Source organism: Colias philodice, chromosome 3, assembly GCF_061535455.1.
Source record: "Colias philodice isolate Cphi_HAF_F1 chromosome 3, ilColPhil1 Martin Lab GWU primary, whole genome shotgun sequence".
Classification (NCBI taxonomy): Eukaryota; Metazoa; Arthropoda; class Insecta; order Lepidoptera; family Pieridae; genus Colias; species Colias philodice.
The window spans coordinates 13,656,688-13,683,604 of record NC_143088.1 but is presented as its reverse complement, the minus strand read 5'-3'; the positions used below and the strand labels follow the sequence as shown (position 1 = coordinate 13,683,604).

The 26,917-nt window shown below is 37.7% G+C and overlaps 2 protein-coding genes across 7 annotated transcripts in view; both read left to right on the top strand.

Moving 5' to 3' along the window:
• The first annotated feature begins 2,210 nt into the window (after positions 1-2,210).
• Positions 2,211-3,486, top strand: LOC149490105 (uncharacterized). Its single transcript, XM_089714922.1, has 2 exons — positions 2,211-2,941; positions 3,369-3,486. Exons 1-2 carry the CDS (start codon positions 2,485-2,487, stop codon positions 3,422-3,424), a joined length of 513 nt encoding a protein of 170 aa, XP_089571048.1. The 5' UTR covers positions 2,211-2,484; the 3' UTR covers positions 3,425-3,486.
• A 6,541-nt stretch (positions 3,487-10,027) lies between these two features.
• LOC149490104 (uncharacterized) overlaps positions 10,028-26,917 on the top strand; it is a 36,928-nt gene continuing 20,038 nt past the window's right edge. For 2 of the 6 annotated variants that reach the window (XM_089714896.1, XM_089714895.1), the window contains exons 1-2: positions 24,561-25,327; positions 25,661-25,952. In XM_089714896.1, the coding sequence (XP_089571022.1) occupies positions 25,237-25,327; positions 25,661-25,952 (383 nt within the window). In that variant the 5' untranslated portion in view covers positions 24,561-25,236. Of the gene's footprint in view, positions 10,109-11,739; positions 11,845-24,560; positions 25,328-25,660; positions 25,953-26,917 lie in introns of those variants that run through there. The other 4 variants (XM_089714897.1, XM_089714900.1, XM_089714898.1 and 1 more) reach the window with 4 other exon arrangements.

The window sequence follows — 26,917 nt, the reverse complement described above, 5'->3', positions numbered from 1 at the left end:
GGATTTTATCCCCATGAATGAATCTTTATTCTTTAATCTTATGGACGTTTCCGCACAGGCGGTAAAGAAATCTCACGGAGAATAGTTCTGTGATTTTATGCAATTACCGACAGAACGACATCTATGAGTGATAGTACGTATTAGGACAACGCTCGGAGCCCGCAGCCGATCACAGCCAACGGCCAGCGTCCACAAATAGTTGCTTCTGCATCCGCTGGGTGGCGCCCCACGTTCACTCAAACCACTAAGGAAACGTTGTACTACGAGGGTTTTTTTTTGAAGATATTGTCGACTTACTCCATGACGTGACGGTATTGCCATGATGAAGTAATTTTACTCTCAACGCGCCTTAAAAAGTTTATAAAGGTAGTTTGCAAAGAAATTTATATTTAAATTATCTAAAAGTAACAATTACCCAAATTTCTCAAAAAAAACCTTCAATTTTTTACCAGTAGTAAACTCAACAAAAATTATTCTTTACTACCTAAATATAGCTATCTTTAATCTAACTATCCTGAAATGAAATGAATAAAATTAAAAATAAGAAAAGAATTTATACCATTGGTTCTCGAATGGCACCGACCGCGACCTAATCAAAGTGCAGGCGGGGAGCCGCTGGTGAACGGTCGTTATGGAAATCTTCGGGCTATCACCTATGTCCTGCAGTGGACGTCCTGAAAGGCTGCAACGAACGGACGAACGATATGAACTATACCAATGGTACAAGTGAACGGCCTTTGCCCTTTGCCTGCTTTTAGGTAACTAAATGTGAAAACAAGTGAAACAATTCATTATAATGTTAAAATATTTTACGTAACGTTTTAGTTTTATCTTTACTGTATTTTTGTTTTGGTGCCAAATAAATGGATCTGTATGTGTTTTTTGTGTGTTTTTACGCTACAACCCTCCATGGGTTTTATCTCCCATATTATATCCCTTAATGTTGTAACAGTCTCTCTGAACTTATACGTTTTTTTACATAAGTTTTAAATTTAGCACTACTAAACTCTTTAATGCTATGAAGAATTCTGTTGTAAAAAAGTATACCTTGGGCCATTAATGAATTTTGAACTTTAGCTAACCTGTAAAATGGCATTTCAATTTTATTTCTGTTCCTTGTGCCATAACAGTGTCTATCTCCTACTCTTGTGTGTAAGTCCGCGTTTTTGTGTACATATATAATACTAGCTGTCCGCCCCGGCTTCGCCCGTGGTACCTACGTATGTTTAAACTATCCTATCTCTCAAGTTGGATCGAACTGCACATGGTGTGCGAATTTTATTATAATCGGTTAAGTGGTTTAGGAGTCCATTGAGGACAAACATTGTGACACGAGATTTATATATACATATTAAGATTATTAAATAATATATACTGTGATGGTACAGTGAGGGTAGGGTAATAGGATACCAGTATTCTTAAGGAGATCTCTTAGTGAGTCCAGAGCACGTAAATTATATATAGAGCGTATGGCTCTTTTCTGTAATATGTATAAATATAGTTTCTATATCTGCAGCCCTGCCCCATAGCAGAATTCCATAGGACATAATGCTATGGTCGCGGAAGAATTCTAACAAATACCCGCGGCCCCATCATTAAAGCGGCTCGACGGAACACAGTGGGGTTTTAGTCGGTAAGAATCCGACATAACCCACGGCTCCTTCCCCGGGGGCCGTGGGTATCTTTGGAAGATTTCCCCACTATAAAAAAAAAAAAAAAAAAAAAAAAAAAAAAAAAAAAAAAAAGGACATAATGCTATGAAAGTAGCTAAAACAAACCAATCTTGCCAAACATTCATCGGTGAGATGCCTTACCTATTCTTCGAACTGCATATGCAGATAAACTGAGCTTAGCAGCGGTGGTGGCAACATGGGCCCCCCATTGCAGCTTCTCATCTAGTGTCAAACTAAGAAAAACAGTAGATTCCACAGGGCATAATACCTACCCGTTTAAAATAATATCCTTTTTCACCATTTTTACATTTGGAAGGATAAAAAGTTTGGAAAATCCAAAAGTGCACGACTCATAATGCTCATTTAATTATGAAAGAAAAAAATATATATGTACCTATATACATATATGTGGGAATAGGATAAAATATTAAGATGTATTTCATAATAAGCTTTATTTTTAGTCTGTGTTTTTCTATTATTTACTCTGTAGATTGATGGTTATCTATGACTTGACTTGGTGTCTCGATACGAAAAGAAATGGAGGATTGTACAAAAATGTATTTTTGTTCGGTGTCTGGGAAATAAACTGATTGGGCTAATTTGGCGTTTTTATTTACACCATCCCCACATAATTTGGGGGCTCGTCCGGGATGGTGGAATAAAGAAAACAATGGAAGATTATGATTGCGGTGATTAAACCAGATTAAGACTTTACGAATTATGAACTAAGAAGACTAAGATTTAAAGAAGCTTATGATTATACGATTACGACTTGAAGACTATATAAAACTTATTATTTACATTATTCAACATGCCGCCGAAACGACTATTAAAAGATGATGATGATTATGGTGAACCATCGCCGCGTATTTCCTTTACTGATTTAGAAAAATCAATGACGCCATTTTCGGGTGATGATGCTTATGGCGTCGAAATATTCATAAAAGAATTTGAAGACGTTTCCTCTCTAATGCAATGGGGCGAATTAGAAAAACTCATATTTTCGAAGCGGCTCCTCACGGGGACCGCCAAGCTATTTTTACGTTCACTAAGTGGGACCACCACGTGGGATACACTTAAGTCTGAGCTCCGCGAGGAATTTGGTAAGAAGTTGAACAGTGCAACTGTTCACAAGAGACTTTCAACACGCCGGATGAAGATGAATGAGACTCATCAGCAATATTTTTTACATATGAAGGAACTTGCAGTACTTGGGAATGTTGAAGATGAAGCCCTGATGGAATATGTCATCGACGGTATTAAAGACAGTGAGTCCAACAAAAATATTTTATATGGCGCTTGTAACATTAAAGAATTCAGAAAGAAGTTAGACATTTATTCAGAAATTAAGAAAAAATCATATTATTCACCTAATAAGATTCAAAGTAATTCAGTATCAAAGTCCATTGGCATGAAAATTCAAAAAACATTAAGAGTAAAGAGATGTTTCAATTGTGGAGATTTAGATCATGAGTCGCCTAATTGTACTAAAGGCATTAAATGTTTTAAATGCAACTTGTTTGGCCATAAATCAACTGAATGTTCTAAAAGTATAAAGAAGAGTTTGGAAATTATGTCAACTAAGAATAATATTGATGTGAGACCTTTTAAGAAGCTGAAAATAAACAATATTGATGTAGAAGCCCTGATTGATACCGGAAGCGATGCTAATTTGATAATTATGTCTTATTTTAGGAAGATTCAAGGTGAAAAATTGTTATCTTATAGTTCAGGAACCACAGAGACTTTAACTGGAATAGCTGAAAAGGAAATTTATACAAAAGGATCTTTCACAGCAAAAATTGAAATTGATGATTGTTATTTTGAAACTTTATTTTATGTTGTTGATGATGGCGCTATCCCTGTCAACATTATATTAGGAAATCCTGTACTGAAAGAAGTAGAAATCAATTTTAAGGCTGGAACTATCACTGCAACAAGAATATTACACCTTACAATGCTAGAGAATGAAAATGAAGATATCACAAATATTGAAAACAAAGAATATAAGAATAAAATAGAGAATATTATAAAAGAATATAACCCCAAAAGATGTACTAAAGAATCAAATGTAAAACTTAAAATATTATTAACCGATGATGTACCAGTTTATCAGAATCCACGACGATTGTCACCTTTGGAGCTTAACATTGTTGACAAACAGATTAAAGAATGGCTTGATGAAGGAATAATAAAAACAAGTAAGTCTGATTATGCTAGTCCAATTGTGCTTGCAAAAAAGAAGAATGGAAACTATAGATTGTGCGTTGATTACAGGAAATTGAATAAGAAACCTAAGAAAATGCAAAATGAAATTATAAGAAAACATCATGAAAACGGACATTTTGGTTGTGTTAAGACTGAGGAATTAATAAATAGAAATTACAACGACCGTGAAGAACTAAGAAGGATGGCGAAAGCAAATATTCAGAATATACAAGATGAAAATAATAAGAATTATAAAAAGAGAAAGAAGCTCAAGCTTAGCTGATATGATGAAGCCATGGGTAGCGACTGTTGACTCATCTGGGACAGATGATTCTGCAGGATGACCGTGTGGGAATAGGATAAAATATTAAGATGTATTTCATAATAAGCTTTATTTTTAGTCTGTGTTTTTCTATTATTTACTCTGTAGATTGATGGTTATCTATGACTTGACTTGGTGTCTCGATACGAAAAGAAATGGAGGATTGTACAAAAATGTATTTTTGTTCGGTGTCTGGGAAATAAACTGATTGGGCTAATTTGGCGTTTTTATTTACACCATCCCCACATATATATAGATATACAGTCTTGTAGTTTTCGTTTTTTATTAATTGCAATTAAACGACACTGAATTAATTAATCATTCGCATTCAGTGACCTACAATCGTCGATGATGGATTTTTTCACAAGTTATAGTGTTTTCAGGTTTCACACATGACGGACAGGAAAATTTTTTGACCTATTTCGGTGTTTTTTTCCAATTCTATTGAAGTAAATCAATTTTTAAAAAGTATGGGATTAATCTCCATTAAATTATCTCGACAATAGTATGCAAAATATCTTGATTCCGTGAACTAACAAGGCTATAATAATAAGAATAGCTGCAAAAATGAGGCGAAAAAAATTTTTCGATCGTAAAGCACTCTCTGATGCTTCGCATCATGAGTCGTGCAATTCTACACAATTTGATTTTTTTTTGCATTTAATAATAAATTATTAGCATTGAACTAATTGGATATGCGTAAAAGAGCGGAGTTTACTTCGTCAACATTTGTGTCATGTCTATCCACATTAATATATTAATGAGGTGTCATCTGCAAACAGTACTATTTCACACATAATATCCTGCAAATAATAGGGTGGGTCATTAATATACACTAAGAAAACAAAAACGGTCCTAAGATCCTCCCTGCGGAACACTAATGTTAATCGGCGCAATTTTTAGGCGCAAGATTTCTCTCCATTAACAACAACGGTCTGTACCTTGTTCTGAAGATATGAAGCTATGAGATCCTGAGCTAAACCTTTAATACCATAAAAATTTAGTTTCCGTAATAGAGTGGAATGTTCTACACAGTCGAAAGCCTTAGAAAGGTCGCAGAATATCCCCAAAGCATTATTTGAATTTTCCCATGCTTTATACATACTCATTATACAGTGAGGAAATTTCCAATGGGCCCTGGAGGGAAAGTACTTGAAATACTCAAGATAGAAAAAAATTCTGAAGGGAAACATTCCTTCACTATCACTATCACTACATAGTAAGTATAAAACAAAGTCGCTTTCTCTGTCCCTATGTCCCTATGTCCCTTTGTACGCTTAAATCTTTGAAACTACGCAACGGATTTTGATGCGTTTTTTTTAATAAATAGAGTGATTCAAGAGGAAGGTTTATATGCATAATAACATCCAATAAATAGTGGAGAAGTACTGTTATTTTTGAGGTTTCTAATGTGATGTCGTAAAAAATTAAATTTTTTCCGCTTACATTGCAAACGCAGGCTGAACCCTAAAGCCTACGAGCTTTATCAAAATATGTACTAAGTATTATACACAATGAAAAGGTCTACAGAAAAGTCCGCGGTGGTATATATGTCTATCTCTTATGGATAACCCACAATAACTTTTTTTTGTCATTTACTTTTTACGACTAATAATGGCTAATTTTCGAAGCGATTTTAACCAATACAGCATTAATCCTTAACCAATTAAATACGTTGAATACATTCTTCATTTAATATAGATATATATGGCTCTTTACACCGTATGATTTAAGTAAATATTTTCGAAGATATTACAGATTTAAAAATTGAGGGACGTAGCGTTTGCGGCGGTACCGGCCGGCCGCCCGGTGCGGGTCGCTATGTTTTTATATACAACGTTCACAGTTTTTCTGTAGTGTATTTAGTAGGGATGTAACGATACATGATTTTGCCGATACGATACCGATACCGATATTTGTAGTAATGTACCTATCGGCGATACCGATACCGATACCGATATCGATGGCTTGGTAGAAAAATAAATAGTGAATTATGCATAAAAAGTTACCAACATTTAACAGAGACAACTGTTAATCGTATTCTTTTAAATAAAAATGCCAAATCAAAAAACAACAAAACCATTTATTTTAGTACTAGCGGTCCGCCCCGGCTTCGCCCGTGGTACATATTTACGTTTTCTCTACATAAGAACCATCCTCGTACTTCAAGGAATATAATAGAAAAGAATTATCGAAATCGGTTCAGCCGTTCACACGTGATGCCGTGACAACGCGAAACGGGTGCAGACCCGCCGCCTTTTTATAGCTCCCGCCGCGAAGCGCGTCGAACGCGGCAACTGATACACAAAAATAATCCTTATGGCATGATTCTGTATTCACGCGCGATGACTTATAGCGTATTTCATGTATAACTTTGGTGTTTCTACACCGATTTACATGATTCTTTTACTATAACCTGCCTAGGAGTATGAAGAATAATTGTGCCAAATTTGGTTAAAATCCGTCGTGTAGTTTTTGTTTCTATAACGAATATACAGACAGACAGGCAGACAGACAGACAGACAAAAATTTTACTGATTGCATTTTTGGCATCAGTAGCGATCCCTTATCACCCCTTCATAGTTTTTTTTTTAAAACATATTTCATGTACAGAATTGGCCTCTCTACAGATTTATTATAAGTATAGATTATTATTTTACGAAGTCAGTTAAACTTTAAGTAATACACATACAATCAGTACCTAATAAAAGTTTACTATTGGTAGAGTTTTTTCAGAAAACAAAGTGCGCACGCGCGGGCGGCCTCCCGCATCGTTCATTGGGCGCGGGTTTTTGAATTATTTGATATCAAAAAAATTGGTTGTTTGTAAAGTAGGTTTACGATCGAGATGTTTACGTGATAACATAATGCAGTGGCAGCGCTCGAGATGAAACGGGAGATTGGTCCGTCTCTCTCTCGTTATACCTGCGATCGCGCTCGTGAGGTTTTGGTGTGACACAAGTTTATGAACATGTCACCCGACTAAAACGATTTTAAAAACGTTATCACGTTAAAAATTAAAAATATTCAAAATTATTTATATCTTTCCTTTACATAAACAAATTTGTGATTGGAGCACTCCTAGTAAGCAAATAAAATGCTTGTGTCAGTAGGTTCCGCTCTTCCTTAACACTATTACACAAACAGAAATAAAACAATATGAATGAATACAATGCAAAAACATAAAAGAAAAGAAAGAATTTCATAAAAAAATATCGGTATCGGCTGATTTATTATCGGCGATACCGATATATCGGCTGGCCGATATATCGGCCGATATATCGGCCGATATATCGGTATCGGTATCGGTATCGTTACATCCCTAGTATTTAGTATCAGCATTGCACCCGTGCGAAGCCGGGGTGGGTCGCTAGTTATTTTTAAAAAGAAATAAAACTGCATTCAAAGATTTTCGAAAATTCAATTGCTTCGACCGGGAATCGAACTAACTAAAAATTAAAAAAAATAAAATTTGTTATTTTTTTATTCAAATCGATATAAATATTAAATAGGCTTTAAACTAGTATTATCTATACCATTATATCCGTAAAATATTCAATTTTTATTATTGAGTAGGTAGTACATGGGCCTTGATCAACGTCTACGAAAAATGGTCCGTCTGTCACGTGAACACTGAACAACCAGTTATAACTTTCTCAAAGTAACACCTGAATATTTTTTATTAGAGACATGAATTTAAGGTAAGAAAATAATTTAATTGGTAATAAATAAATAATATTTTATTTTATTTTTATTTATATTATAGGACATTATTACACAAATCGACCTAGTCCCACAGTAAGCTCAATTAAGGCTTGTGTTGTGGGTACTAGGCGACGATAAATATAATATTTAATAAATACATAATATATAGATAATAACACCCAGACGTAAGAACAAATAATTGAGTTCATCACACAAATATTTGCCCTGACCGGGGATCGAACCCGGGACCGTCGGCTCAGTAGGCAGTTAATTTACCACTGCGCCAACCGCGTCGTCAATTAAATGCACATATTTTATTTCTTAGATGTTTCTTTTGCATTAAAGTTTTATAGTAATTAGGACGTTTTAAACAGGTTTGATGTGCAAGACCGCAGTATTAAATTTCGATTAGGTACCTATTATTTTGCATTTTTCATTTGTTTTACTTGTAATAAGGGGTCTCATTTTGAACAATTTATTAGTTAAAAGTGTTAAAATTAGTAACTTTTCTTTATGTTGACATAGAGTTAATGATACAATAAAAAATGTTCAATTCCATGATATTCTATTTTTTATCTTATATCTAAGAGCAAATATTTTTACGAAAAATTAGGAATTAATTATCTTTAACATTATCTAAATCGATTTTAAAAATAAAATAATAAATTTCATTTTTTTTTCAGTTAGTTCGATTCCCGGTCGAAGTAAGAATTTTTTCGAAAATCTATCTATCTATCTCTATATATCTTTTTAGAAATGAAGGAATGTTTCCTTTTAGCAAAATTCCCTATCTTCAGTATTTCAAGTACTTTCCCGCCAGGGCCCATTGAAAAGTTCCTATTATTATAAATTATATTATTGTTATTAACGGAAATTGTTTATTTTTTTATATATATGTACTATGAAGATACCATTTAAATTCTGAAACTACTATGTGCTACTATCGGAGTTTGAAATTCTTTTACAACCAGATTATTCCTGTGTTAGTCCAAAAAGTTAACTAAAACCCTATACGGCTCGTGGTCCCGGCGGTTATTATTGCTACAGATTACCAATCAACACTAATAAATAATAATAGTTTAAAAAACTAAAAAACACGCTTTTTATAGAAACCGAACTAAAAAATGGAATAATTTTATCAAATTAGTGTATTGTCATCGGTCCTCAATAAATCTACAAAGTTTGAACGAAATCTGGCCATTTAAAGTGGGTCAAAATCGCGCCCAAAGAAGTCGGTTACAAACATACAAACATACAGGTGAAGCTAATATAAAGCGTGTAAAAAATATATATGGTCTGTGCCTTAGCTTAGAGCAATAATGGTTTAAAATGCTTAAAAGTCTGTGCAGATTAACAACTTTACAAGAAAATAAGTTCTTGGTTCTTTTTATATTCATCTTTTACGAACACTTTTTTTCACGATATTTTATGAAAACTTGCCTTTTTATGTCACAAATATGTTGTATTTTTTATTTTTTCAACAAATTTCGAAAAAGTATCCTAATCCTAATCGAAAATTCACCCGTTAGCTTTTTTAAAAAAGTTGGTGAGTTTTCTGTTTGTTCTGTTTGTTGTGTCCGGTGTCCTGAGTACCTATGGCTTCCTTTTTGGGCCACACTTAATTTATTTTTAACTAGTGGTCCGCCCCGGCTTCGCCCGTGGTACATATTTCCCAATAAAAGGTAGCCTATGTCCTTTCTCGGGTATCAAAATATCTCCATACCAAATTTCATGCAAATTGGTTCAGCAGTTTAGGCGTGATTGAGTAACAGACAGACAGACAGAGTTACTTTCGCATTTATAATATTACTAAGGAATAGTAAGGAATTAAGGATTACTTTTTATTATTAACCAAGAATTGATTTAATAATGTTATTGTTGTGTGTTTCAACTTTCATCATCATAATATATTAATATTATGTTCCCACTAATAGGACCCGGGCCTCCAATGAGCTCTTTCTTTTCTTCTCATACATTAATTTTTATTTTTAGAGCAGATTCGACTATTAGCTATGCATGAACATGAGCACAGCGCCGCGGCGGGCGGGCGGTGCGCGGCGCGGGGCGCGGGCGGCGCGGCGGCGCGGGCGCGGCGGCCGGCGCGCGCCTCTCTCACGCCGACGCGATGCGCCGCGCGACACCCGCGCGCAAAGCCGCACCGCACCACGCATGGCTGCTACCAAGAACGAGTACCAATTCGGTGAGTACGCTGACCACCACCCTTTGCTCGCTCCGGATCATTTCATTAATTACTGTTGATTATCTCACTTACAGTGTCGGCTAACTTTTACGGCCCGCGAGTGCTTATAGATTTGTTTAGGTAAATGGTTTTTGCACGGTGAGGTCGGGTAGTTTCTCTGTAAATTAAGTGTATAAATTCGATATTAGTTCCACCTCTTTAAACGCGGCTCCCCGTTGTGAAACTGGATTTTACTAAGATATTATTCTATTTTTTTCTGGAATTTTCTATAGTTTAATATTGACGACAAGAACAAAAGTTAATAATAACATTAGTCGTTAAAAATGTCTCGGCGAACTTTTGCCCCCGTTATCAGCAATGTAAACTGTTCGGAGGCGAGTTAAATCGACCAAACTGTCCCGATAGCGACGAGCTCCGCCACAAGCACATAGACACACACACACACACTCACTCGACATGTACACATTATATACACATACATAACAAGACCAGGTCTGCACATAATATAAATAAATTATAAATAAGCGCCAATAAAAGCTCGACAGGCTTTCCTAATCCGACGTGCGGCCTAATCGCTGCGCAGATAATGAACAGCTGATCGCCGATCAAGTTGTTTTGGGTGACATAACCTCGCCGTAGCATTGTTTTTCTTAATGTTATTATGGCAGCCATCAGCATTTTCCTATACAGTGTATATTAATACCGTCGGGAGATTCTCTGTGAAATAAGAACTGAGGTCATAAAACCAGGTTAATAGCATTTTAGTCCTTTTCCGAAAGATGTTGATTTTGAAGTGAAACTCACAGAAGTCAGAACTAAAGACCCATGGAGGGTTGTCGCGTAAAAACCACAGGACAGTTCTTTGGCATATTATGATATATTATGTAGTTATCTAAGTAACATATTATTATGTAATATTGACATGATTTTAAAAGAGCAACTATGGAGTTTCTTGCCGATTCTTCTCCATAGATACTGCTTTCCGAATCGGTGGTAAATGTTAAAAATACTTATGTAATGACGATTCGAAAGTGCTACTAAATAGTAGTCTAATTGAATAAATGAATGTTTGAGTTTGAGTTTGAATCTATTAGCACCCACTTTATTATAAACTTTGTAGCCAAGATAATCTTTATTTCTGAATTAAATATAGTTATAGGTACCCATTGAGATTTGAGCATAACAATTGCGTACATTATTTTGAAAAAATGCACGTTGCTAATTCAAAATGTAAACATAAATGTAAATTCAGCAGTATTACTGGCGCTGCCTGTACTGAACAATTAGGTAAATAATGTAAAGATCCTTTAATGAACCCAATCTTACAATTAGATCAATGAACATGTTTGCGATAAATTAGTTTGTTTATCGAGTTGAATTAGTACCAAACTAACTAAAGCAAAGGGCATGTTAATGTGTCGGTTCGGCTTAAAGGTTCGACAGTGTTGATAATCGTAGTCAATCGAAGGCTTTTACTTAATAAAACAAATACAACTAATTCGAATGGTAAGAAGTACATATTTCAAAACATGTCATGTGTAAGTGGGAATAATAAATCGCAATGTATCACGTCCGCGGGCCGCGGCGGTTGACGTGTCGCGGCGCGGGCGCACGGAACTCCATTCTTTGTTCGCTACCAACGAACGAAGCCGTCCCCGCGACCTCCGCACATACTAGGTTTATTGCCGTCGCGCTATAAAGTGAACATATCGGAACGATGGAAAGTGCAGCTTGCGGTAACGTAAAATGTTTATTTTATTTCTCTCGCTTCTCATTGCGCTGCGGGTCGGGTCGAGCGCGTCCCTTCGGCGGGCCGGGCAGCGCAGCAGGCGCCGCAGGCTGCACGGCGAGAGCGGCCGGCGGCGCGAGTGAGACACGCGGGAGTCGCAGCGCTTTATCATCCCGCGATTAGATAAAGCAAAATCGCTGAAAGTGAGGTGACGGCAGTAGGCGGCCGCGCGCGCTGCCCGCTCGCCGCACCGAGCGCGCCGCCGCGCTGCTCGCAGCGCGGCCCCGAGGACCCGGGGACGGCCCGGACCTGGCCCGCGGGCTAGCGTGTGCTCGAAGACGATCGGTACGTTTGTCGATTTGGAAATTAACTATTTAGCTAATCTTTTAACTGAAAGTAAAATGTCCGTAGTTAAATATGCCGTGTGAGTACGTAGCTGTGGGTGCAGCGATAAGGCCCCCTCCAGTTCCGCCCGCCGCTGATAACGCGCCACATGCTAATGTGACGCTCGAACCGTTACGAACACACGTCGTGCTCTATGGACACATTACTTCGGGGAAATGTTCACAATTTAACGTTTTACAAGACGACCCAAAACTATTGCATAGTACGGAGCTTGTTCGCATTTACAATTATTCAAAACTCAAGCTTTGTTTTAATGTTACAATGTTATGGCGATACAATATTAAGAATAGAATAAGAATAAAATACATTTATTAGAATCACCAAAGTACCACCACCACATAAAAAAAACAAATAACAAAAGCACTCTTAAACACTATAGAAAATAACAAGATAAAAAAACTTAAAAGCTAAAAATCTAATGTATATTTGTGTGGCGACTGGTGACCTAAAGGGTAAGGCCACTCAGCATATGCTATGCCGCACCGGTATGGTTGGCATAGCGCTGGTTTTCAGGGCCCAACCAGACAACAGACGCGTCAGTCTAAAGTGTCCCTGATAATAAAATTTAGTTAGATATATAACATAAAATAAAACAAAGTAGAAAATTTTAATTAAATAAATGAGTGTTTGTATTTATAAAATATTAACACTTACAAATTAATGAAATACACGTCAATACCTATATAACATAAACAAATAATGATAAATTATATTACATATTATAATATACTAGCAACTAGCGACCCGCCCCGGCTTCGCACGGGTGCAATGCTGATACTAAAATACACTACAGAAAAACTGTGAACGTTATATATGTATAAAAACATAGCGGCCCGCTCCGGCTTCGCACGGGTATAAAATATAATATATAGCCGGGCGGCCGGCCGGTACCGCCGCAAACGCTACGTCCCGCCATTTTTAAATCTGTAATATCTTCGAAAATATTCACTTAAATCATACGGTGTAAGGGGCCAAATAGATCTATATTAAATGAACAATGTATTCAAGGTATTTAATTGGTTAAGGATTAATGCTGTATTGGTTAAAATCGCTTCGAAAATTAGACATTATTTGTCGTAAAAAGTAAATGACAAAAAAAAGTTATTGTGGGTTATCCATAAGAGATAGACATATACCACCGCGGAATTTTCTGTAGACCTTTTCAATGTGTATAATACTTAGTACATTATTTTGATAAAACTCGTAGGGTTCAGCCTGCGTTTGCAATGTAAGTGGAAAAAATGAAATTTTTTACGACATCACATTGGAAACCTCAAAAATAACAGTACTTCTCCACTATTTGATGGATGTTATTATACATATAAACCTTCCTCTTGAATCACTCTATCTATTAAAAAAAACCGCATCAAAATCCGTTGCGTAGTTTCAAAGATTTAAGCGTACAAAGGGACATAGGGAAATAGGGACAGAGAAAGCGACTTTGTTTTATACTATGTAGTGAAGTGACAACGCAACTAATGTTTCCCGACGAATTCGCTAATCAGGTGTGTTTTATACTTATACTTAAAAGAGTGTTTGGAAATCGACTCACGTAGCGGCGGCGGAAGGTTATTCCAACACTTAGTTGCGTTGTATACAAAACTGCCTCTAAAAGCGGTTGTGTGGTATCTTGGCATAGCCAACATGTAAGTGGATGCTCTTGTAAAATGCGAGCCATTTTTCTCACCAACCCATCTAAGCTTCCTGTGCAGGTATTTTGGTATTTGAGACGTCACCACCTCAAAAAGCATCACAGCAAAGTGAAGGCGCCTGCGTCGTTCCATGTTGAGCATCTTTGCTTCGATGAGATATGGCGTAACATGATCTCTTGCAGGTATGTCCCAACAGAACCGAGCACACGCTTTCTGAACCCGCTGTATTGCATTCTTGGTCCTTGCAAGCAATATTGCACCGTACATGGTATCACCGAAATTAAATTTCGAGAGAATTAGTGCCTCACAGAGCCTTATACGTAAGGGTGTGGTGATGTAGTTTCTGATGCGATACAGTAGCTTTAACCTATAGAAGCAATTCGATATAGTAGCTTGGAAGTGTTTTTCAAACCTGAGACTCTCATCGAAAACGATCCCGAGATTTCGAGCTTCGACGACCCGCTCTACAGCTTGACCTTCAATGTTTAATATCGGATTTAATTCACTGACTTTTCCGACCGACCTCGGTGTTCCCAAAACCATGAATTTGGTCTTTGCTGGATTAAGAACAAGTGAGTTATTCTCCGACCATTTCGATATGCGCACCAGGTCTGAGTTCAGTTCAGCAATAGCGTCAGGAGTTCGAGACGGATGGAATGAGATATACAACTGTATATCATCCGCATAAAGATGGTATCGGCTATATATTATTTCCTTGGTGATATCGGCAGTATATAATATAAAAAGAAGTGGACCCAAGATAGAGCCCTGTGGGACTCCTATGGTAACACTTTTTTGATTAGAATATACAACCGAGCCATCCTCCTTGCGTATTGCTACCGTCTGAGAGCGATTGCTGAGATAGCTATTGAACCATCCAACCGTTTCCTTGCCAAAACCGTAAAACGACATCTTAGAAAGAAGCAATGGAATGTTAATCGTGTCAAAAGCTCTGTTGTAATCAAGAAAGACGATAACAGTGCTCATGCCCGAATCTTGCGCTGTCAAAATGTTGTCGACAACTTCAGTCAAAGCAGAGACAGTACCACGACTTTTCCTAAAACCGGATTGCAGGTCTGGTAATATTCCGTTCTGCTCCAAATACTGTAATAATATATCGTATTCATTTGTTTTTGTTGACTTCAATATTACGATAACGTAAGATCTTTGTACACACTATATTCATTTTATTATTTTCAATAGATTTATGACCTCTAGATTTCCAACAACAGCTGTCCAGTTTCCGCGCTAACCGCTAAATAAGCGAATTATTTTGGTCGTTAATATATTTTCTGAAATTTTTCAAAAAGGTACTTAGGTATATTAATATCTGTATATTGACATACTTACCTTTGGAATATGTATATGGCTTCGCCCGTGGTACATACTACATATTTCGCAATAAAAGGTAGCCTATGTCCTTTCTCGGGTATCAAAATATCTCCATACCAAATTTCATGCAAATTGGTTAAGCAGTTTAGGCGTGATTGAGTAACAGACAGACAGACAGACAGAGTTACTTTCGCATTTATAATATTAGTGTGGATTAGTAGGATAAGATTTTGATTTCTGGTCAATATGACGAGATAGGTACCAATAATGATCTAAGGTACCAATTGACAAATACCTAAATACCTAAATGGTCCAAAAATAATTCTTACTTAAAAATGTTGAAAGTTTTATGTTGTGTGCTTATTAGTTTTTGTTTCGTCTATCTTAATTATTATTAAGTTGTAGAGTTATGAAGGGTTTGCGTCTTACTTTTCAATACCTAGGATTAGCTAAATTGCGTTTAAAAATTAAGCCATCTATAATATCCTGAATTGAAAATGCGATGCGAATATTATGTAGTCGGGGTCCTACAGGCACTGTTTGTGTCGGCAAGCGCGCGTTTTCGCAGCTAACATTAGAGAAAGACTTCAATCGTGGTTTACCTAGTATATTTTCCAAGTTTTCTAGTAGTGCTCGGTACGCTTCGCGGCGGTGCGGGGCCGGTAGCGGGCGGTGGGGGGGAGCTGCGATAACAGCTCGCCCGGAGCGCCCGCGCTGACCCGGCCCCGCTCGCCGCGCACCCCGCGCCCCCGCACCCCCACACCCCGCACCGCCTTGCCAACCTGCGTCAGGCCGCAGCCGTATTGAAGTTTTGGTTTACTGTGTCAAGCCAATGAAACTGAAAAGCGGAAAAATTCTCTTCAAAAAAATGTTAATAATAGTTTTTTTTTAATACGTTTAAAGATTCCTTACTGTCTTAAACTAAAACAAAAATATTATATCAAGAAAAATAAAGCCTTTGAAGTGAAATTGTGTTCCGGCTATTATTAAAATGATGTAGTTAGTGAACACGGAACGTGCGCCCGCGCAGGCCGCCGCGCGCCGCTCGCACGCCGCAACAACGATTCGCTGAAAATACGTGCTCACCAGTCGCTATACATTCTAGGTACTTGCTATTACAAAGAAACAAGATTGTTCTAGAAAATCAATAATATTTATAAAAAAATTATTCAAATTTTATTTACTTATTTCCAAGAATGTATCTAGTTGAAATTATAAATTTTATCATTATTAATTATTAATTATTATATTAGCTATAGGCACAGACTAATAATAATATACTACGCTATAGGTATTATATGGCAAATTGATCATACGTTATAAGTTATAACCATTGCTTGGGCGTGCAAATTTCAAATAGGTAGATAGATGACCTATTTATGAACTATGAAGGTATCAAAATCGAAAATAAATTTTTAAATTCAGTCCAGCTGCAGAAGTAATTAGTTTCCAAAATCAGCTCTTGTAAAAACAATAAAACTATCACTTCAGCTTTGTTAATACCTAAGTACGGTCTATTGTTAATGTTACATTTGCTTGTATTAAATCTATACTAATATTATCCTACAGCTGAAGGGTTTGTTTGTTTGTTTGAACAAACAGTTTGTCTGGCATTCAGACAGTTTGGCAGTCTTCTACAGGATCTATCATGGTGAATGTGCTGAAGAACTGCACAACCTGATACCTGCTTCTCCTTTTTACCACCGGTCGAGTCGACGCGATGCTGGTCTCCACCCATATGTCATTGATATTCCACCTAGGTATATACGCACTATATACTAAGCGTTACGCCACTTACCAGTAAGGAATGGAACAATCTTCCGGCCTGCGTGTATCCCGATAATTATAATCTGGACTTATTTAAAAGAACAGTGAATAGGCATCTTTTTGGTCAGCATGCTCCATACTAGACCACGCTTGTCGCTTTCCATCAGTCGAAGCGATGGTCAAATGCGCTTGCCTAATCCTGAATAAAAAAATAAAAAAACGCGCTAATCTCAGGAAGTACTGGCCCGATTTGAAAAATTCTTTCAGTGTTAGATAGATCATTTATCGAGGAAGGCTGTAGGCTAGGTATATATCATTATGCTGAGACCAACAGTAGCGGAGCCACGCGGGTGAAACCGCGAAGCGCAGCTAGGTAGAAATACGTGGGTACCTATTCTTATAAAAATATTATCAGAATAGGTAGAATGATATTTTTTATGAAAATAATGATGAATACAATATCGCCGCCCACGCAGGTCCAGCGCAAACAATATAAGTACCTACATGTATTTATGTTATGTTCTGGCTTATCGCGCGTCGCCAATTATAAGTATAAACTTATCTTTCTCATTGATTGAGTCGTTCAATTGTTTGCGGGACCATTATCTGCCAGCTTCGGCTGATGCCTGATACTGTGCAATGTGTGCAATGTGCATTAGACGCCGTTACTGATTTCAGCACTCGGTTCGAGCGGGGAACTGAAATAATTCAGTTCCCCGCTCGCTCTTTTGAAAAATTTGGGAGCTACCTAATTATTTCCATTGCTATTATTTTCGCCGCCTCAATAGAGAGTAGGTAACCTATCATTGTGTCTATTACCTATTGTGATATCTTTTTATAGGTCGTGAATTGTGTAATAAAACCAAAATTATGTCGTACTGACAAAATAGTAGGAATTAAAGCGTATTAATGTTGAGTACAAGGCGAGTGTTGTTGTGACGGTGCGGCGCGCGGGGCACGGTGAGCGGCGCGCGGGGTGCGGGGCGGGGTCGCCTCGCTGATAAGCCGCGACCTCCGGCCTCGGCCTGCGCTTCAAAATATTAATATCTTATTTATTTAACCGATCTACATCGACACCCCCCGCCTCCGCTCTCCGCCCCTACCCGCAAACCGCTACAAAAGTATTCGTTTGCATAATATATGACATTCATATTATACTTCAGTGGCTGCAAGTAATTTCCTCAAGCAATAAATTGAAGCTTGTCAAAATAGGCAATTAATTTGAACGAAACATCGCGGTGTAAACCCTGAGATGCAACATGTGGTGCAGTCTAACGAGCACCGACCCTGACGCGGACACAGGCCGGGCAGTCGGCTGTGTTGTGCCATTCATAAAAAGAAATAAAATACTTACCTATTATGGCCTATGTAACTTCCTTATATACATAATATAGTTTTCTGAAAGTATAGATGATGAATCTAGATAAGTGAAAAAATCATTACCTACAATTGGTTCAATATTTTTGATTTAGGTACTTAATACAAACATACGTAAACAAACAAAAAAAAAGAGCGTGTGCCGAGTAGGTAGTTTTCAAATGATCAAATTACAATTTTTTCTAAACTTTAAAGAGATATAATATTATAGATCCCTAATTTTTCGTGATCAGCAAGTTTGGGGTGGAACTTGGCTGTAAAATCTTAGCGGCTTGCATTCAAATAAAATCAAATATTTTATTTGCTGATATAAATGATAAACATAGAGAGATGTTTTTATACTGTTGTAGGTATAATATGAAAGTAATAAAAAGATACATAATTATACCCAAGTGTTGTTTAGAAGTTAGAACGTAACACAGATCGTAGGCGAGTGGCGACAGGCATCCGGGTTAGAAGTTTCTCGACCTTTCCACTGCAGAATCTCATAACATTCATTGGCCAATCTAGCAGGAACCTGGGAGAGTTCACATTGATCCAATCTATAATTCTCGATAAGATTAAAAATCTTTAGATTCAATTGAAAAAAATGATGGTATTAATTATTTGTCTAATAATTAGGTAATTTATTATTTAATCAGCTAAAGCAAGTTGGAATAATTAAGAATCGCCTGACTTGTTTTGTAAACTAAATTTTAAACAAACTAATTAGTATTGTGAAGTAATAATAATAATTCGATAATTTATTCACAAAATAATAATTATCTTTTACCGTTAACTAGCTGGAATTAGAAACAATTTAAAACATATTTAACTGGTGTGGAACTGTCGACCGCAAACAATCCTACCTTCTCGTTTATTTATGTTTTCTATTGACTATTACATATTACGAAAATAAAACGAAAGAATTTATGCATGAATGCTGACAACATACGAAGAGAAAATTGATATAGGTAAGTTTCCTAAATAAAGCATTCAGATGTTGATCAGTTCGTCAATGCAATGCCTGACTTACTATAGGAAATCATTTAGCAATGTGTGTTAAAATGCCAACTAAAACGAGAATGTTCTGATGAAGTCATCAGATACGGTCAGATAAGGGTGCTTCACTTCCGACTTATGATTCATCGCGCCTGCAGTGAGAGGGTGCTGGGGGGGCTGGTACCTATTAGTCACGGTAGATGCTTTGCAAAATTCGAACACCTAGTTGAGCCTTGTTTAGAAACATTGTTTTAGTCAAGTTTATGGAATTTTCTAAACCGGGTGTTACACGGCGTTCGCATTATTTTGCACTTAATAGTTTCACGGCAATTAGCTAATGATCAAAATATATATACCTATTATACATAGATACCTTGTAGTCGGATATTTTTAATTTGAAGACATTTTTTCCAAAAAGAGTTACTTACTTAGTCAAAAAAGCTTATGACTCCTACTATGTGGATTTTATTGAAGGCATTGTATTATAAGTAGGTACCTACCTACCTACTAAGACGTCTTTTTTTTTAATTAATTAGGAATTGCTTAGTTAATTCTGGTTACAAGTGTGTTGTCTATTGATGATATAAAACGTATTTCAATAATTTTGTGTGTATCGTATGTCGTAACATCATATCTACATTTCAGCCAAATTTTAGCAGTGTCAAAAAACCTTCTTCAGAATACTGATTAATTAATATCTAATAAAGTTAATTTATATACCTTAATTATTATAAATTGTAATTCGGGTGCTGCAAGTTTAGACTAAACTGATGAAACTCACATCCCGAGTTAGCGAATTAGTCTCTAGCGCCCTGCGGTCAACATCGTAATCACTACATAGTATAAAACAAAGTCGATTTCCCTGTCCCTATGTCCCTATGTCCTTATGTCCCTATGTCCCTTTGTACGCTTAAATCTTTGAAACTACGCAACGGATTTTGATGCTGTTTTTTTTAATAGATAGAGTGATTCAAGAGGAAGGTTTATATGTATAATAACATCCATTAAATAGTGGAGAAGTACTGTTATTTTTGAGGTTTCTAAAGTGATGTCGTAAAAAATTACATTTTTTCCGCTTACATTGCAAACGCAGGCTGAACCCTACGAGTTTTATCAAAATAATGTACTAAGTATTATACACATTGAAAAGGTCTTTAGAAAAGTCCGCGATGGTATATGTCTATCTCTTATGGATAACCCACAATAACATTTTTTTGTCATTTACTTTTTACGAAAAATAATGGCTAATTTTCGATGCGATTTTAACCAATTCAGCATTAATCCTTAACCAATTAAATACCTTGAATACATTGTTCGTTTAATATAGATCTATATGGCCCTTTACATCGTATGATTTAAGTGAATATTTTCGAAGATATTACAGATTTAAAAATTGCGGGACGTAGCGTTTGCGGCGGTACCGGCCGGCCGCCAGGCTATCTATACGAAGTCGGAGCGGGCCGCTATGTTTTTATATACAACGTTCACAGTTTTTCTGTAGTATATTTAGTATCAGCATTGCACCCGTGCGAAGCCGGGGCGGGTCGCTAGTACTATTATAAAGGCGAAAGTTTGTTTGGATGTATGGATGTATGGATGTATGGATGTTTGTTACTCTTTCACGTAAAAACTACTGAACCGATTACAATGAAATTTAGCACACATATAGAGGGTAACTTGGATTAACACATAGGATAGGTTTTATCCCGGAAATCCCACGGGAACGGGAACTTCCTTTGAAAACGCGGGCGAAGCCGCGGGCGGAAATCTAGTATAATTATATTATCTTAAGGCGAAGGCGAAAGTTTGTATGGATGTATGGATGTATGGATGTATGGATGTATGGATGTATGGATGTTTGTTACTCTTTCACGTAAAAACTACTGAACCAATTACAATGAAATTTAGCACACATATAGAGGGTAACTTGGATTAACACATAGGATAGGTTTTATCCCGGAAATCCCACGGGAACGGGAACTATGCGGGTTTTCCTTTGAAAACGCGGGCGAAGCCGCGGGCGGAAATCTAGTGATATTATATTTATAGTTTTTTTATCAAGACTGAAATTTGTAATTGTGCGTGAATTGTATCTAGCAATAACCAAAACGTTTTATTTAGTACATAATATTAGACCTTATAGGTAGTAATAACTAGATAATAACTAATAAGTAAGTAGGACTATACCTACGTAGGTATGACTATAACTTTTATGGTCACTTTTGGACACGTCCCGTTTGGTATATTGGATTGTATTTAGGTATTATCGAATTAATTGTTATTATCCTAACCGGGCATTAAGGTCGATATAGGATAAATATTAATAATCCTTAATGAGGATATTTTCACATAGGTAGCTATCGATTTAAGAATTTAAGAATGCGCGTTTTTCGAAGAATGTAGTAATCCGTAACCCTGGGAAGTAGCCGCAGCTGGTGTTACTAAGCCGCGTGTGACATCACCGCGCCGACCGCGCCGCCTAGCGTGCGGGCCCGCGCGCCCGCTAGCGGCCCGGCCACAGCCCGCCCCCACACCGCTCCGTACTCAGCCGCCCGCGCCAGACAACAGTACAGCCCGAAGATCTTGAATGAAGCAAAATTGGTACAGCCTATCATATTTTAATTATAACATCAGCCCATTGACGCCGCGTTACCGCTCATTATAGCTGCATAATCGTATCGCTGTCGACTCACGATCACACAATGTGCTACACAAATATATTTTTCACCATTAGATGAATGATTGGATACAAGAAATTTAAGAATATAGATGTTCAAGCATTCATAAGCACTTAGATAATAATTAATAATTAGATCTATTCGAGATGCCCGAATGGATAAGGATTAAGGTGAAAATGATATCTTTTGAATCAAAAAGTTTGACAAGATTGTCGTTTTTTCAGCCTATCATGCAGTTTGTTAGGTACAGCTTATTTTCTTAAAGTTCTGTTTTCGCAAAAATTTGCGAGTATTTTTTTACGCCGATTAACTACGAGCAAAGGTTATTTATTGAAAATTGAAATTAGCGTAGGGCCCAGTTCCAGCAGAATGCGGAAGCGCGGCGTTCCCACGACCTTCCGCGAACACCTCGCCAGCCGGCCGGCGCGCGCGCACTTTACTGCCGGCCGCCCGCGACTCTCACTTGTACGGTGTACCTGTACCTAGTGGCTAGTACAGCTAGGTAGGTACTCTCATTGCTTCTAGCTAGAACTTGCTATTGTTACCTAATACCGCGTTAGGTACAAGAACCAGCATATTGTCAAATGTTATTCGCAAATTAACTTTCGTTTTGATGACTAGGTATTGCCCCTTATTCGGAACGCGTCATATCTCTCATATTTCTCACTCTCATATTTTTTACTTGACGTGATCAAATTTTTTATACCTACCTACCTACTTAGGTAACTTGACGTTTTTCAACAAAAAAAAATTAAGGATGTGATTAAAGAAGCATTATTAAAATAAATAATGCGTGTTTGTTTATGTTGGTGGTGCAGCGAGCATTGAGTAGGTAGGTAGGTATTGCTTTGTCAGACTAATGAGCCCTGGGAGCGCTGGCAGAACTATTGTTGTTTTTGACCTTATTTTTAATGGATTTCCGAAAATTTCCTTATTCTTATCATGTTCCTGCTAATTAGCGGTGTTGAGTAAAAATATTTCCCTTGAATCATAAAAATATTATACTCATTTACTCATATGACTTAGATACCTATAGAGAAGTTAGAACATAATAAATATTGACATAAAATACATTATAACTATAGATACCTTAATCACAGATTAATACTAGATACCTACATGAACTAATACCTAGTATAGAAAAATATTTACTTTATTATACTAGGTCCTAGTATAATAAAGTAAATATTTTTCTAAACAAATAGGTATGTAACATACATTATACATAGTCTATGTTTCATAAGCGTGTAGGTATTTTCCTTCTGTCCATCATAATATTATTTATAATTAGCAAGTTTTGTGGTCGACACAAACATATGTTTTGTAAATTCCACATTATTAAGATGTACCTATTAGTTATGTATTAATTAATAGGTGCTTAGGTATTTTAGATTTTCTGCATTGGCTAGCATATTATAATATTACCTACTTATATGATAGGATCCTAATCCTACTTCCTATCAAAAACTTGATTATCACAGAAGATAATCTACCTACTTCCCATTTAAAAATTAAAAATATTATAAAATGTAATGATATTATTTAGTATTTACCTACCCTTTTTCAAATATCCTTATTACCTATGCTGTCAAAATGTTGCTATTCTTTACAATTAATGTAATTGTAGTTTTGTGGTTTTTGTTACAATCGATGGATAAAGAAGTTGTAAGATATCAGCTGGGCGTCGATTGTTTGTGATAACAATTAGTTTGTTTTTGTTTGGCCAATGTGTGTTTGCTTACACAACGTGCTTAGTGAAGGCGCAGGCGCAGGCCCAGCGTGAGGTTACCCCTTTGTGCGGCACACGTGTCGCGCGGATTAGCGCGGGGCGCGGGCTGGCAGCGCGCTGGCCGAGCAGCGCGGCCGGGCCTGGCCGCTCGCAGCGGGGCGCGCTGTCACAACATCGCGCGGTTACTCGGAACTACTCGGAAGCGCAAAAAAAGCGATTTACAGCGCCCTTAACGCTAACGTGATAAAATTTATTGGTTCCCGGGAGACGGAGCGGCGACCCCGTGATTTGTGGCCGACGGTTTATGTTTCACAGAAATATTATTGATTTTTACACATTCGATGACATAATTATTTGATGTTATTTATTGACTTTTTTCAACAAAAAAAGCATTTTTATCAGCAGACAAGACAGCGTGCGTGTGTTGTTTAGGTATAGATTTAACTGAGTGAAAGGTATTTAGGCTTTTATTTATTCGTGTATATGAGGAATTGTTGCGACTTGCGACCAAAAATCTTCTCTTCAAACTCGATTGGTGTAGGTATAAAAATGAACTTAGTGATAGGTAGGTAGGTATTTCGTTTCACATTGACGGTTTTGTATTTAAAAAAATGTGATTCCTCGTTTGTATCTACTAATGGCTTATTAGATTTACGCAGAAAAAGTGCCCAAAATTTAATAAAAATTCATCAACATCAATTGTAACTGAGTCTGTAAATATGACCTGATTAGGTATTATACCTACCTATTGCTGTACCTATGTAGAGTGCAGACATGCAGTGTCAGGTTTTGGTCGTCAACCAATTGGTCCCAACTTGCACTTGAATCGCGGCGTCGCGTGATCGTGTCGGATCCGTATCGTAGGTCGCGAGATGCTGATAGCGAGCACGTGCGCGCGCTTATCTCGTCTTCACTGCTGAGCACTGCACACCTACACACAGCGCTATCAGCTGATCAACCCTACACTCACCTAACACGCTGGCCTGGCTTTCATTCAACACTATTAATTGTTTAATGACATTTTCGCCTTATCTTAACACATGCCCAACAAGATTAGCGTAATAATAGGTAGGTAGGTAGACCGTACCTACTTTTATTCACCGATGTATTATTTTATTTTATTCCGTAAGCCGCGTCCAATAGTTTGTTTGCAACTTTAAACTTTAATTGCTTATCAGTTATCACATAGACACAAAATATCTATCACATATCTATTGTAATAAATAGCAACCCTTACAAATAATACAATATGAGGAGGTCGCTATGAGTCGTTCAACTCGAGTCGCGGTCCCGTTCCCTCCCATCGCGGGTTCCCGGGGGCGCTGGGGCGGGGCCTGTGAGGGGATGCGCGAGGCGTGCGCCGGCGCAGCTGCGGGCTGCGGGTGCGGGACCGCACTCAGTTGTCACCGTGACACCGAGCGGGACAGACGTGCGGTCCGCTGCGAGAGTGTTTAGGTATTGTTGTAGTGTTTGTGACTATGTTGCACGAAGCGTGGCTCGCCTGCCACCGCGCAGAACACTTCGAATTGGAACAACTCATAGCTGAAGTCAATAATAACTACGTCAAAGGTTAGTTTACATTAATTAGGCACTAATCACTATACCGCCCCATGCTTGTAGGCTTGTAGGCGATAACGTAACATCGATTGATTATGTACCAGTCGATTGTGTACCGAGTTGTGTTCTATTGTTGATGTTTTGATGGGATTTAATTTACCTATAACCATAAGTTGTTATTATGTACAATTAGTAATCTGGAGTTCATACAATGATATGCCGTATGCGTAGTACGTCACAGTCGGCGCCTAGCATATTCATAGTGTGACCGCCAGCTCCCTGTGGTGTGCGGCGCGCCTGTGTGCGCGGCGCGCGCCCAATGGCTGAGCGCAGTGTCTGCCGCAGAGGGCGAGGAGCGCGCGGGCGCGGCGAGCGGGGTGAGCCCGCCCCCCCTGCAGTTCGGCTACGCCCCCGGCGCGCTGTCGCCGCAGCGCTACGAGGAGCTGCGGCCCGCGCCAGTCCCGCGCGAGATGCAGACCTACGCGCACCTGGAGGAGGCGCTGCTGGGGGCGGAGGGCTACCGCCGCAGCCCCGAGCCGTCGCCGCCGCAGCGCCGCGACGAGTACCGCGTGCACTACGACACCTACTCGCCCACGCCGCCGCCGCCCTACCAGCACGAGCACCACCATGTCGACAGGTGACTTGCTTTTATTCACTTCCACTGAAACGCTCTAAACGTCACTGAAAAACCTTAAATATGTCCCGAATATCGGTACCGTAATCCAATCGATTCATTTAAAACAACTTTCGAGGGAGTGTTTAGGTAATGCTGTTGTTTGTTTACATTATAAGTACTGGTATAAAATTTACACTATAAATGCAATTAAATTACAAATATATTGATTATTATGGACATGACAAATCAACGACCATAACAATGCCACCTTAAATACAATGTCCAATGAATACCTACCTAGATAATTGTCATTCATCTTTATAGGTACCTACCTAATTCTAATAAAGTAGGTACCTATATCTACACAAAAATCATAAAGACAAACAAAGATAAGAAAGCACTCGCATATACCTATACCTACCTAGGTATCTAGATAATTCAATAAATTATGTAAATATAAAAATGAATCCTTTTTCCCTTGGTCACGCCGCGCCATGGCCATCAATTGGCCCGACTACTTACGATAAATATTTTGTCTTATGAGAGAAAAACTTAAGCGTCAGACATATAAAAAAAGAAACAAAAGAGAAGCGTCTGACGGGTCAGCTAGTTCAATTATGTAACTAAACTTAGGTCCAACGTATATTTGGTACCTACCTACACCACCCTACCTGTGACCCTACACTACGAATTTTTTATTTGTATCATGGTCAAATATAAGGATGATGGCAAAGTTTTGTTCAAACATAAGTAACTTGTATATATGACTGCGAAGAATTACAAAAAGGTAAACACCAAGGCTTTTAGTACCAAGGTGCACTAAAAATGCTAATTAAGATGAAATGGATATAAGCGATCTGTTTCTTTAAGTTCGGTAGGCTGAACTCGATGGAGCATTAGTCGACACTCGACATCCGAACCATACCACACTGTACACATATCTCGGAGGAAGATTAAGCTAACAAAAAAGTTATTGAATAGATAGG

Bases quoted from the DNA above. Each gene is read 5' to 3' on its own strand.
- LOC149490105 (XM_089714922.1), top strand. From the start codon at position 2,485: ATGCCGCCGAAACGACTATTAAAAGATGATGATGATTATGGTGAACCA. The intron at 2,942-3,368 runs GTGAGTCCAACA...GTCTTATTTTAG, and splicing joins CATCGACGGTATTAAAGACA to GAAGATTCAAGGTGAAAAAT.